The sequence below is a fragment of the Anomaloglossus baeobatrachus genome, unplaced genomic scaffold (genome assembly GCF_048569485.1).
Source record: "Anomaloglossus baeobatrachus isolate aAnoBae1 unplaced genomic scaffold, aAnoBae1.hap1 Scaffold_643, whole genome shotgun sequence".
Lineage (NCBI taxonomy): Eukaryota > Metazoa > Chordata > Amphibia > Anura > Aromobatidae > Anomaloglossus > Anomaloglossus baeobatrachus.
The window spans coordinates 104,602-117,058 of NW_027445012.1; the positions used below are offsets into that span (position 1 = coordinate 104,602).

Consider the following 12,457-nt stretch of genomic DNA (forward strand, 5'->3'; position numbering starts at 1 on the left):
CGGAGCTGGCAGCCGTACAGAGCGGCTGAGTCACTTTCTTTTGCATTGGCACGAGAATACAAATGAATCCCCCCCCACCTCAATTTACATAATCTGCATATTGTATCCATACGTCATCCCACCAGACAGGATGACTCACGGGCGCCGGTGCCCACACGAGACGCCGCGGTGCACGGATCCATGACGGAAGAATCTGATACCGCCACTTCTGTATATATGCCCTAAGAGGATCCCATAAAGGGGGATTCCTCACGCACCCCCCTTCTATGAGCCAGATGGCCTCCCCAGTCGCAGCACTGGCCGGGACCGTCTGTGTGAGTCATCACCAATGATAACTACTCCCACTTCCCAGCTCTCTCTTCGGTCTAGAATTAGGGTGGCCTTCCCCTTTAAGAGACAGAGCCGCATCGCTAATCCTATCAGTGCATTAGGCAAGAGCTTCCATCCAGGGTTCAATGTCCACGGAGGAGCGATGTAGGGCAGAGGGCACAGCGGGTGACGGCACTATTACTCAGCAGTACCAGGATGTGGCCGGTCACCCAGCTTTCCCGCACTGCAGAAAAGCCGAATTAGCTGTGGCGCGGCGACCTACCTCCTGCGGGAGCTCCAGTTTGGAGCGGTCGGTGCCTTCTTTTGACTGCAGCCCCATTAGGTACGGCACGGGGGCATCGAGGAAGTGCAGCAGGGAGGCGGGCAGGATGGGCACGTACACGTGCTGCCACTGGAAGGGGAAGAGCAGCGAGGTGATGCCCTCCGCCACCGTCATCAGACGCTGGTAATCTGCAATGAAGATAAGGGGTTAATTCAACAGAAAGCCTAAATGTCACTTTATTACAATGATGGACGAGCAATATGTCCGCCAGCTGTGAGGAGGATCTGGCGATTACCCCGGTAATGTCCGGCCGCGCGGCACAGACGTCTATAACCAGATGGGACAGGTGCGAGGCGGCAGGACCTGTCATGTCACAGCTACGGGGCGGATTAACCTGTGCCGGGTGATAGAGACGGATGAGGCATCTGCCAGGGCATGCTGGGAGTAGTAGTGTCTCCGTCATGTAAATAATACACTAGGAATGATCAGGATGTGGAATAGAAGGGAACAGCGGGGCCCAAAGCGTTACTGCGCCGCTGGGGAGGGAAACCTCAATATAATAAGCTCCAAGTGTGCTGCTGAGGTGTATACTATAAGATATTGAAGCAACTGAGGTGCACATTATCAGGCTCTGCAGCAGCTGAGGTGCGCATTATCAGGCTCTGCAGCAGCTGAGGTGCGCATTGTCAGGTTCTGCAGCAGCTGAGGTGCGCATTATCAGGTTCTGCAGCAGCTGAGGTGCGCATTATCAGGCTCTGCAGCAGCTGAGGTGCACATTATCAGGCTCTGCAGCAGCTGAGGTGCACATTATCAGGCTCTGCAGCAGCTGAGGTGCGCATTATCAGGCTCTGCAGCAGCTGAGGTGCGCATTATCAGGCTCTGCAGCAGCTGAGGTGCGCATTATCAGGCTCTGCAGCAGCTGAGGTGCGCATTATCAGGCTCTGCAGCAGCTGAGGTGCGCATTATCAGGTTCTGCAGAAGCTGAGGTGCGCATTATCAGGTTCTGCAGCAGCTGAGGTGCGCATTATCAGGTTCTGCAGCAGCTGAGATGCACATTATCAGGCTCTGCAGCAGCTGAGGTGCGCATTATCAGGCTCTGCAGCAGCTGAGGTGCGCATTATCAGGCTCTGCAGCAGCTGAGGTGCGCATTATCAGGCTCTGCAGCAGCTGAGGTGCGCATTATCAGGCTCTGCAGAAGCTGAGGTGCGCATTATCAGGTTCTGCAGCAGCTGAGGTGCACATTATCAGGTTCTGCAGCAGCTGAGGTGCACATTATCAGGCTCTGCAGCAGCTGAGGTGCGCATTATCAGGCTCTGCAGCAGCTGAGGTGCGCATTATCAGGCTCTGCAGCAGCTGAGGTGCGCATTATCAGGTTCTGCAGAAGCTGAGGTGCGCATTATCAGGTTCTGCAGCAGCTGAGGTGCACATTATCAGGTTCTGCAGAAGCTGAGGTGCACATTATCAGGCTCTGCAGCAGCTGAGGTGCGCATTATCAGGCTCTGCAGCAGCTGAGGTGCGCATTATCAGGCTCTGCAGCAGCTGAGGTGCGCATTATCAGGTTCTGCAGAAGCTGAGGTGCGGATTATCAGGTTCTGCAGCAGCTGAGGTGCACATTATCAGGTTCTGCAGCAGCTGAGGTGCACATTATCAGGTTCTACAGCAGCTGAGGTGCGCATTATCAGGCTCTGCAGCAGCTAAAATGTGTAATGAAACACTGCAGCAGCTTAGGTGCATTTTATGAGGTTCTGAAGCAGCTGAGGTGCGCATTATCAGGCTCTGCAGCAGCTGAGGTGCGCATTATCAGGCTCTGCAGCAGCTGAGGTGCGCATTATCAGGTTCTGCAGAAGCTGAGGTGCGGATTATCAGGTTCTGCAGCAGCTGAGGTGCACATTATCAGGTTCTGCAGCAGCTGAGGTGCACATTATCAGGTTCTACAGCAGCTGAGGTGCGCATTATCAGGCTCTGCAGCAGCTAAAATGTGTAATGAAACACTGCAGCAGCTTAGGTGCATTTTATGAGGTTCTGAAGCAGCTGAGGTGCATATTATGAGGTTCTGCAGCAATGGAGATGTGTATATTCAAATTCTGCAGCAGCTGAGGAGTGTATTATGAGGTTCTGCAGCTGCTGTGGTGCGTATTATCAGGTCATACAGTAGATCAGCTGTGTTTTATGAGGTTCTGCAGCAGCTGAGGAGCATATCATTAGGATCTGCAGCAGCTGAGGAGCATATCATTAGGATCTGCAGAAGCTGAGGAGCATATCATTAGGATCTGCAGCAGCTGAGGAGCATATCATTAGGATCTGCAGCAGCTGAGGTGCGTATTAGGATCTGCAGCAGCTGAGGAGCATATCACTAGGTTCTGCAGCAGCTGAGGAGCATATCATTAGGATCTGCAGCAGCTGAGGAGCATATCATTAGGATCTGCAGCAGCTGAGGAGCATATCATTAGGATCTGCAGCAGCTGAGGAGCATATCATTAGGATCTGCAGCAGCTGAGGAGCATATCATTAGGATCTGCAGCAGCTGAGGAGCATATCATTAGGATCTGCAGCAGCTGAGGAGCATATCATTAGGATCTGCAGCAGCTGAGGAGTATATCATTAGGTTCTGCAGCAGCTGAGGAGCATATCATTAGGATCTGCAGCAGCTGAGGAGCATATCATTAGGATCTGCAGCAGCTGAGGAGCATATCATTAGGATCTGCAGCAGCTGAGGAGCATATCATTAGGTTCTGCAGCAGCTGAGGAGCATATCATTAGGTTCTGCAGCAGCTGAGGAGTATATCATTAGGCTCTGCAGCAGCTGAGGAGCATATCATTAGGATCTGCAGCAGCTGAGGAGCGTATCATTAGGATCTGCAGCAGCTGAGGAGCGTATCATTAGGATCTGCAGCAGCTGAGGAGCATATCATTAGGATCTGCAGCAGCTGAGGAGCGTATCATTAGGATCTGCAGCAGCTGAGGAGCATATCATTAGGATCTGCAGCAGCTGAGGAGCATATCATTAGGATCTGCAGCAGCTGAGGAGCGTATCATTAGGATCTGCAGCAGCTGAAGTGCGTATTAGGATCTGCAGCAGCTGAGGAGCATATCATTAGGTTCTGCAGCAGCTGAGGCGCATATTAGGATTTGCAGCAGCTGAGGTGCGTATTGAGGTTCTGCAGCAGCTGAGGTGCGTATTGAGGTTCTGCAGCAACACAATAACATAGATCCTATTGTAAGATCACAATATTAAAAACAACCACATTTACAAACTAATCAAAAGGCTCATCCCACATGCTTTACACTGCAGCTACGCCCCCGGTGCTCACAACACTTGGGGGGGGGGGAATAAGCGGCGCCTCACCTTGCGAGTACAGCAGAATCTGCATCTCCAGTGACACACAGGTGAAGAGCTGGACGAGGTTCTCCAGCCCCAGCAGCTCGAAGGTCTCCCTCAGGGGGTAGTCGGACAGGGGCAGCTCATTAGGTCCCGGCCGCTGACACACAATGGGCTCGTACACTCCGTAAAACTTGAGCGAGCGTCCCGGCGGCGGCAGCGGCACCTCGTACAGGATGTTATGGATGTAGCTCTCCAGAGGTAGCGGCGGCGGCTGCGGGGAGGTGACGGCTTTGTACAGCTGCGACAGGAACTTCTTGCAGGACTGCATGAATGGCAGCGGGGTGATCAGACAGATGCACTTGGACACGTACAGGGTGTCGCGGCTAATGTCGTAGGAGTTGTAGCGCTGCAGTTTGGCGAGGGACGTGGCGTCGCCGTCGTCTACGCTGCTGGCCAACGAGTCCATGCTGCAGGAGGACGAGGCGTAGACGCTGTTACACTGCTCCGCGTTGTGCATCTGGTACAGCGTCTGCATGGCCGTACAGATCTGCTTACTCGTCACCTCCTCGAAGAACGTGAGCACGAAGCCGTACGTCCGCGAGCCATCCTCCCGCGTGATGATGAAGGAGTGGAACTGGGGGTCCCGGTTGTCGGCCTGCGTCCTGAAGGACAGGCCTTTGGGCATGCAGAGCTGCGGAGAGACGAGGGCAAACGGGGTTATCACAGTGCGGCGGGTCAGTACCTCCAGAACAGGACGGGAAGGATCTTCTGTCCGACATCCGATTTCCCCCCAAATGTACCGAATTTGTCATTTGATAAGACGCACCCCAAATTTAGAAAAGGAAAATTAAAAAAAAAAAAAAAAAAAAAAAAAAAAAAAAAGGGTCCGTATTATAATCTGAGTATGTCTAATATTGGATCACCGGGGAGGGTCAGGGGGGCCACAGGAGGCAGGGTCAGTGATTCTGGGGGACGGAGAAGGGAGTGTCACAGGAGGCACGGTCAGTGATTCTGGGGGACGGAGGGAGTGTCACAGAAGGGTCAGTGATTCTGGGAGACGGAGGGAGTGTCACAGGAGGGTCGGTGATTCTGGGGGACGGAGAAGGGAGGGTCACAGGAGGCAGGGTCGGTGATTCTGGGGGACAAAGGGAGTGTCACTGGAGGCAGGGTCGGTGATTCTGGGGGACGGAGGGAGTGTCACAGGAGGCAGAGTCAGTGATTCTGGGGGATGGAGAAGGGAGTGTCACAGGAGGCACAGTCCGTGATTCTGGGGGATGGAGGGAGTGTCACAGGAGGCAGGGTCGGTGATTCTGGGGGACAGAGATTCTGGGCGACAGAGGGAGTGTCACAGGAGGCAGGGTCAGTGATTGTGGGGGACAGAGGGAGTGTCACAGGAGGCAGGGTCAGTGATTGTGGGGGACAGAGGGAGTGTCACAGGAGGCAGGGTCGGTGATTCTGGGGGATAGAGATTCTGGGCGACAGAGGGAGTGTCACAGGAGGCAGGGTCGGTGATTGTGGGGGACAGAGGGAGTGTCACAGGAGGCAGGGTCAGTGATTCTGGGGGACAGAGGGAGTGTCACAGGAGGCAGGGCCGGCGATGCTGCGGGGTCGAAGAAGGGGGCGTCACAGCTCAGGAGGAAGGGTAGACGATGCAGTGGGGTCAGAGGAGGGGGTTTCGCAGCTCAGGAAGGTCAGTGGATGGAGAGTCGCAGATAATGTGAGCTCGGAGGAGGGGGCGTTGTGGCTCAGGAGGGTGACAGAAGGCAGGGAGGGTGATGTTGCGGGTTCAGAGGAGGGCGTCTTGCTGCTTAGGAAGGTGACTGGACGGAGCGCTGGCAACAGTGCGGGCTCAGCGGAGATGTATCGCGGCTCAGAAGGGTCAGCAATACTTCGGGCGCCATTGATCTACCGGTGCGCTGTGGGCTCCTTTGAATCACCAACACCCAACACCTGACGGATCAACAGTCGGCGATTTAATGAAGCCCGCCAGCTGTTCAATGACGTCTTCTGCTGTGACACCCCCCCCCCGAGCTCGCAGTACTGCTGACCCTCCGTCCTGGGACCCTCCTGAGCTGCTCCTCTGCAGTAACACCCCCTCCACCGAGCCCTCCGTATCGCAGACCCTGTGCCGCCGCCCTAGTAAGCCATATCCAGATTATAAGACCCACCCCCATTTTACTCCCAGTTTTGGGGGAGAAAAAAAAAAAGTGTCTCTTATAATCCGGAAAATACGGTACTTACCGGTAGTAAAACAAGTCATCAGGAGCAGATTACGTTACTGATCGCGTCTGACCCATTTTTCTCACTTTTTGCTCTCGTTGAGCTGTTACTTAATGGTTATAATTATCACCCTCGAAGTCGACACCTGACACCTCCATGGTGAGAAATCCAATGACGCAGAGCCCACATTTATATTTAGAGCAATTTTACGCCCAAAATTAAAAAAAAATATTTGACGATTTAATATGAAGATTCAGGTATAGAGGGCGGTGACAATTACTAATGGCAGCCATAGGCACGCACAAAGAGGACGTCACCCAGCTCCCCGCGGGCCCAAAAAGACATATAAATCCCCACAATGCACAGAATAGATAAGTGTATGATCGCTATACACCCGACTGCCAGGACCTCCACTAATCCAGAGAACGGGAGGCCCGAACTCCCCCGTGTCAAGGGAGTGGTACTGAGCATGTGTGACCACCATTCCTATAGAGAGGTGGTCGCACATGCTCATTATTGCTCCTTTTGCACAAAAGCTTAGGGACCCCTGTTCTCATGATCCCTGGTGGTCTCAGTCGTCTGACCCCTAACGATCATATATTTATCCCCTATTCTATGGAAAGGGCAAACAGAATGTTATTTTTTAAAAGGAGCCGTCCACTTACTGAGCATGTGCGACCACTATTCCCATAAAGTGGTGGTCGCACATGCTCACTATTGTTCCTTTTGCATAAAGGCTTGGTGACCCCTGCTCTCATGATCCCTGGTGGTCTCAATCGTCCAGATCATACATCTATCCTACGGAAAGGAAAGAATGTTACATTTTAAAAGGGCTGTCCTCTTACTGAGCGTGTGCGACCACTATTCCAATAGAGAAATGGTCGCACATGCTCATTACTGCTCCTTTTACACAAAGGCTTAAGGACCCTCGTAATCATTATCACTGGTGGTCTCAGTCATCTGAACCCTAACGATCATACATTTATCACCTATGATATGGAAAGGACAGGCAGAATATTATATTATAACAAGGTTGTATTCTTACTGAGCATGTGCGACCACCATTCCTATAGAGCGGTGGTCGCACCTGCTCATTATTGCTCCTTTTTGCACAAGGGCTTAGGGACCCCTATTCTCATGATCACAGATGATCTCAGTTGTCTGACCCCTAGTGATCATACATTTATCACCTATCCTATGGAAAGGACAGACAGAATATTATAACGGGGTTGTACTCTTACTGAGCATGTGCGACCACTATTCCTACAGTTCAGTTGTCGCACATGCTCAGTACCACTCCATTTGCACAAAGGCTTAGGGACCCCTAGTCTCATGATTCCTGGTGGTCTCAGTCGTCCAGATCATACACTTATCACCTATGCTATGGAAAGGACAGACAGAATATATTATATTATAAAGGGCCTTTCCACCTAATTTTCAGATTCTCCTTCACTTTCCAGGTTCGCTAGCTTCTCCCATGGCTCATTCTTGACAGGCGAGACTTTTCTGTACCGATATATGACCAGTGATTTCTCACTTCCATAGCTGAGGCAGCCCGCCTCTGTGTCTATGGGGCTTGCTTAGCACCTGACATAAGGGGGTCAGCCAGCCCCCTACACACACACACACACACACACACACACACACACACACACACACACACACACACACACACACACACAGCAATGGCCATGTGTTGACTGTACTGAGCCCATCACCAGCCGGAAACGGACTACCTTGGGCCAGAAGATTGAGGGGAAAAAAGAATAATAGCATTTGGAGGGGGGGGGGGGGAATGGACACCCCCTTTAAATCCATACAGGGGATTTGGAGCTCTCTATGACTCTGTATTGTATTCGCGGGTAATTCACACAACTGTAAAGTGGACATTTCTTCTCATCCATATCGTGGTCCGTAAGTCGAAACCGGGGCTCGTGACCCAAACGAACACCCTCATGATTTTATTAGTTCATATGACAAAACCCGCAGTCGGGAGAGATGGGATTGGGCCAGGGACCAACGGGCTTCCTTTAGGCCTTACCATGTTGACGGCATCTTGATCGAAAGGGTTCCACTCCACGTTCTGCGGGTAGTGGGCCAGGACTTTGGACTTGAAGGTTCTTCTCACCGGACTCTGGTCAAAGTTTTCACCTAAATTGCAAAACAACGATATAAAAAAGTATAGAAGACTGCAGAGTTCTCCGCGGTCGGCCCGATCCGATCCTGAACACAACCTCCTGTTCGTGCCAAATAAAAGAAATCGTTACCATCTGCAGGTCGTATAACGAGAGGGACGTACTTAAAGGGGAGATCCACCTAAGCTTTTATCTGCACTTTTGAGTCAGGTCTGACCCTTGATTTCCAGAATGGTGAGGGGTCTGAGGCCACAGACATCACTTTCCATCAAGAATCATATCAAGATGGTATTCCCCTTTAAATACTGAACCATGAAAACTCCCCACTGGAATATGATAAGACGCCTCAACAGCAGAGATCGCACAGCTGCCTGCCCGGGCAGGAGCCGCCGTCAGCTCACTTCTAGACAGAGTGCCAGGGCTGACATCAGAGAACAAATGACAGTGATGTGTACACAGGCGCATGCGTTCTGTGTTAATTAAAAGGATTAAAAGGTTTTATTTTTATTTTTTTTAAATTATACTTTAGATATATTATTCTAATTATATATCCACAAATAGTAAAAAAAAAAAAAAAATGAAGATCAAAATTAATGCAAAAATATAATAAAATAAAAACTAAATTTAGCAAAATCCAAAATAAAATAAAAAAAATAAGATGAATACTAAATTGTAAGAACAAAATGAATGCAAAACGTAAAAAAAAAAGCCCTAAACTTAGCAAAAATAAGATCAAAATATAAGATGAATAGTAAAAAAAAAAAAAAAAAAAAAAATATAATTTTGCTAAAAAAAAAAAAAATGTTTTATTCATTTTTTGCATTAAATTTTGTTTTTATCAAAAATAAGATGAATAGTAAAAAATTGTAGTAAGATCAAAATTAATGCAAAAGAAGGGAATTTTGTTTACTTACCGTAAATTCCTTTTCTTCTAGCTCCTATTGGGAGACCCAGACAATTGGGTGTATAGCTTCTGCCTCCGGAGGCCACACAAAGTATTACACTTTAAAAAGTGTAACCCCTCCCCTCTGCTATACACCCTCCCGTGCATCACGGGCTCCTCAGTTTTGGTGCAAAAGCAGGAAGGAGGAAACTTATAAATTGACCTAAGGTAAATTCAATCCGAAGGATGTTCGGAGAACTGAACCATGAACCAAAGAACAATTGAACATGAACAACATGTGTACACAAAAGAACAACCAGCCCGAAGGGAACAGGGGCGGGTGCTGGGTCTCCCAATAGGAGCTAGAAGAAAAGGAATTTACGGTAAGTAAACAAAATTCCCTTCTTCTTTGTCGCTCCATTGGGAGACCCAGACAATTGGGATGTCCAAAAGCAATCCCTGGGTGGGTAAAAGAATACCTCGATAAAAGAGCCGAAAAACGGCCCCCTCTTACAGGTGGGCAACTGCCGCCTGAAGGACTCGCCTACCTAGGCTGGCATCTGCCGAATCATCGGCCTGCACCTGATAGTGTTTCGTGAAAGTGTGCAGACTCGACCAGGTAGCCGCCTGACATACCTGCCGAGCCGTAGTCTGGTGTCGCAATGCTCAGGACACCGACGGCTCTGGTAGAATGGGCCTTCAGTCCTGCAGGAATCGGAAGCCCAAAAGAACGGTATGCTTCAAGAATCGGTTCCTTGATTCACCGAGCCAAGGTTGACTTGAAAACCTGAAATCCCTTACTCTGGTCCGCGATAAGGACAAGAGCGCATCAGACCGGCGCAGGGGCGCCGTGCGAGAAATGTAGAGCCGGAGTGCTCTCACCAGATCTAATAAATGCAAATCCTTTTCACATTGGTGAACTGGATGCGGACCCAAAGAGGGTAAGACGAAACGGGAATACCTTAGGGAGAAAGGCCGGGACCGGACGTAGAACCACCCTATCCTGGTGAAACACCAGGCAGGTGGCTTTGCATGACAGCTCTGCCAGCTGAGATACTCTTCTGAGTGATGTGACTGCCACTAGGAAGGCCACCCTTTGCGAAAGAAAGTGGGCAAGGCAAACGGCCAGGGAGTAAAACCCTGATCAGAGCACCAGGATAAGAAGCTCCTCCAAGTCCTGTGAGAGATCTTGGCGGACGTTGGTTTCCTGGCCTGTCTCATGGTGGCAATGACATCTGGAGATATCCCTGATGACGCTAGGAGCCACCACACAGTGAGGATTAGAGCCGTAGAATTCCGAAGGAAATATGGCCCTTGAGGCAGCAAGTCAGGTCGGTCAGGGAGTGCCCACGGTTGACCCACCATGAGGTGCCACAGATCCGGGTACCACGATCACCTCGGCCAGTCTGGAGCAACGAGGATGGCGCGGCGACAGTCTGACCTGATCTTGCGTAACCCTCTGGGCAGTAGTGCCAGAGGAGGAAATACATAAGGCAGTCGAAACTGCGACCAGTCGTGAACTAGCGCGTCTGCCGCCAGAGCTCTGTGATCCTTGGACCGAGCCATGAATGCCGGGACTTTGTTGTAGTGCGGAGACGCCATTAGATCGACGTCCGGCGTTCCCCAACGGCAACCGATCTCTAGAAACACGTGCGGGTGAAGACCATTCCCCTGTGTCCATGTCCTGGCGACTGAGAAAAATCTGCCTCCCAGTTTTCTACGCCCGGGATGTGAACTGCGGAGAAGTTGGAGGCTGTGGCTTCCGCCCACAGCCGCATCCGAACTGCTCGGAAGGCTTGACGACTGCGTGTGCCGCCCTGGTGGTTGATGTACGCAACCGCCTTGGCGTTGTCCGACTGAATTCGGATCTGCCTGCCGTCCAGCTACCGCTGGAACACCTTTAGGGCTAAATCCACTGCCCTTATCCCCAGAACATTTAACCGAGGGGAGGACTCTGTCGGAGTCCAGGTTCCCTGAGCAGAGTGGTGGAGGAAGACCGCTCCCCACCCTGACAGACTCGCGTCCGTCGTGACCCCAGCCCCGGCTGGGGGCCGGAAGGATTTTTCCTTCGCCCAGGAAGTGGAAAGAAGACACCACTGAAGAGAGGTTTTGCTGCAAGGGAAAGAGAGACGGTCTTGTCTAGGGACGTCGACCTCCTGTCCCATTTGCGGTGTCCGAAAGAATCGGACGCAGACTAAACTGCGCAAGGGAACTGCCTCCCTTGCTGTCCCCATCTTCCTGGGACAGTGCATGAGGCGCCTCAAGGGGTGACTGGGCCCGAAGGAGAGATTGCACCCCTGTCTGTAGTGAACGCTGACTATGCAGCGGAAGCTTCACTATCGCTGAGAGAGTATAAAACTCTATCCCGAGATAAGTCAGTGATTGGGTCGGTGTCAGCTTTGACCCTGGAATTTTGATGATCTACCCGAACCCCTGGAGAGTCTCCAGAGCAATGGTCAGGTTGTGTTGACATGCCACCCAGGAGGGTGTCTTGACTAGAGGATCGTGTAGGTAAGTGATCACCGAGTGGCCCTGTAGGACCGCCACCACTGCTGCCATGACCTTGGTGAAGACCCGTGGGGCTGTCGCCAGGCCGAATGGCAGTGCCACGAACTGAAGGTGTTCATCCCTGATGGCGAAACGCAGAAAGCGTTGAAGCTCGGGTGCGATCGGCACATGGAGATAAGCATCCTTGATGTCAATTGATGGTAGGAAGTCTCCTTGTGACATCGAGGCTTCAGAGTGTTCGGCTCACTCGGGGGGCGGAGATGTTCTGAAGAAACGAGTCGGAGGGCGAGAGCAGAGCTGTATCCTGTAACCGTGAGACAGAATGTCTCTCACCCATCGGTCTTGGACTGCGGCAAGGACGAGACTATCTAGTAACTTCATCCAATTGCTCGCCAAACAAACGGTCGCCATAAAATGGCAAACCGGTTAAGAACTTCTTGGAAGCAGAGCCTGCCTTCCATTCACGTAGCCACATGGCCCCGCAGACTGCCACTGAATTGGTGGATGCTACCGCTGTACGGCTCGCAGAGTCCAGGAACGGCGTTCATGGCGTAGAACGAAAAAACCTACGCCTGAGAAGTGAAGGACACAACCTGCGTGGCAGAGTTATGTGCAACCGCAATAATCTCAGCCGGAGAAGCTGAGATAGCTTGGAGTGCCCTCACGGCTGCGAAGGCTGGAGCAAAAGATGCGACTATGGCTTCATAGATGGATTTCATCATAAGCGTTATTTGCCTGTCAGTGGCATTCGTGAGAGATGGACATCTGCCCCTAATACTACGGATCTAGCCGCCAGC

The 12,457-nt window shown here is 51.4% G+C and overlaps 1 protein-coding gene across 1 annotated transcript in view; it reads right to left on the minus strand.

Annotated features, from left to right (window-relative positions):
• The window catches only part of LOC142286063 (DENN domain-containing protein 5B), a 98,423-nt gene extending 90,166 nt beyond the window's left edge, over positions 1–8,257 (minus strand). The window contains exons 1-3 of the mRNA XM_075333319.1: positions 8,176–8,257; positions 3,939–4,605; positions 593–780 (exon numbers count right to left, since the gene is read on the minus strand). Of these exons, the coding sequence (XP_075189434.1) occupies positions 593–780; positions 3,939–4,605; positions 8,176–8,178 (858 nt within the window). The 5' untranslated portion in view covers positions 8,179–8,257. The remainder of the gene's footprint in view (positions 1–592; positions 781–3,938; positions 4,606–8,175) is intronic.
• Positions 8,258–12,457: the final 4,200 nt, after the last annotated feature.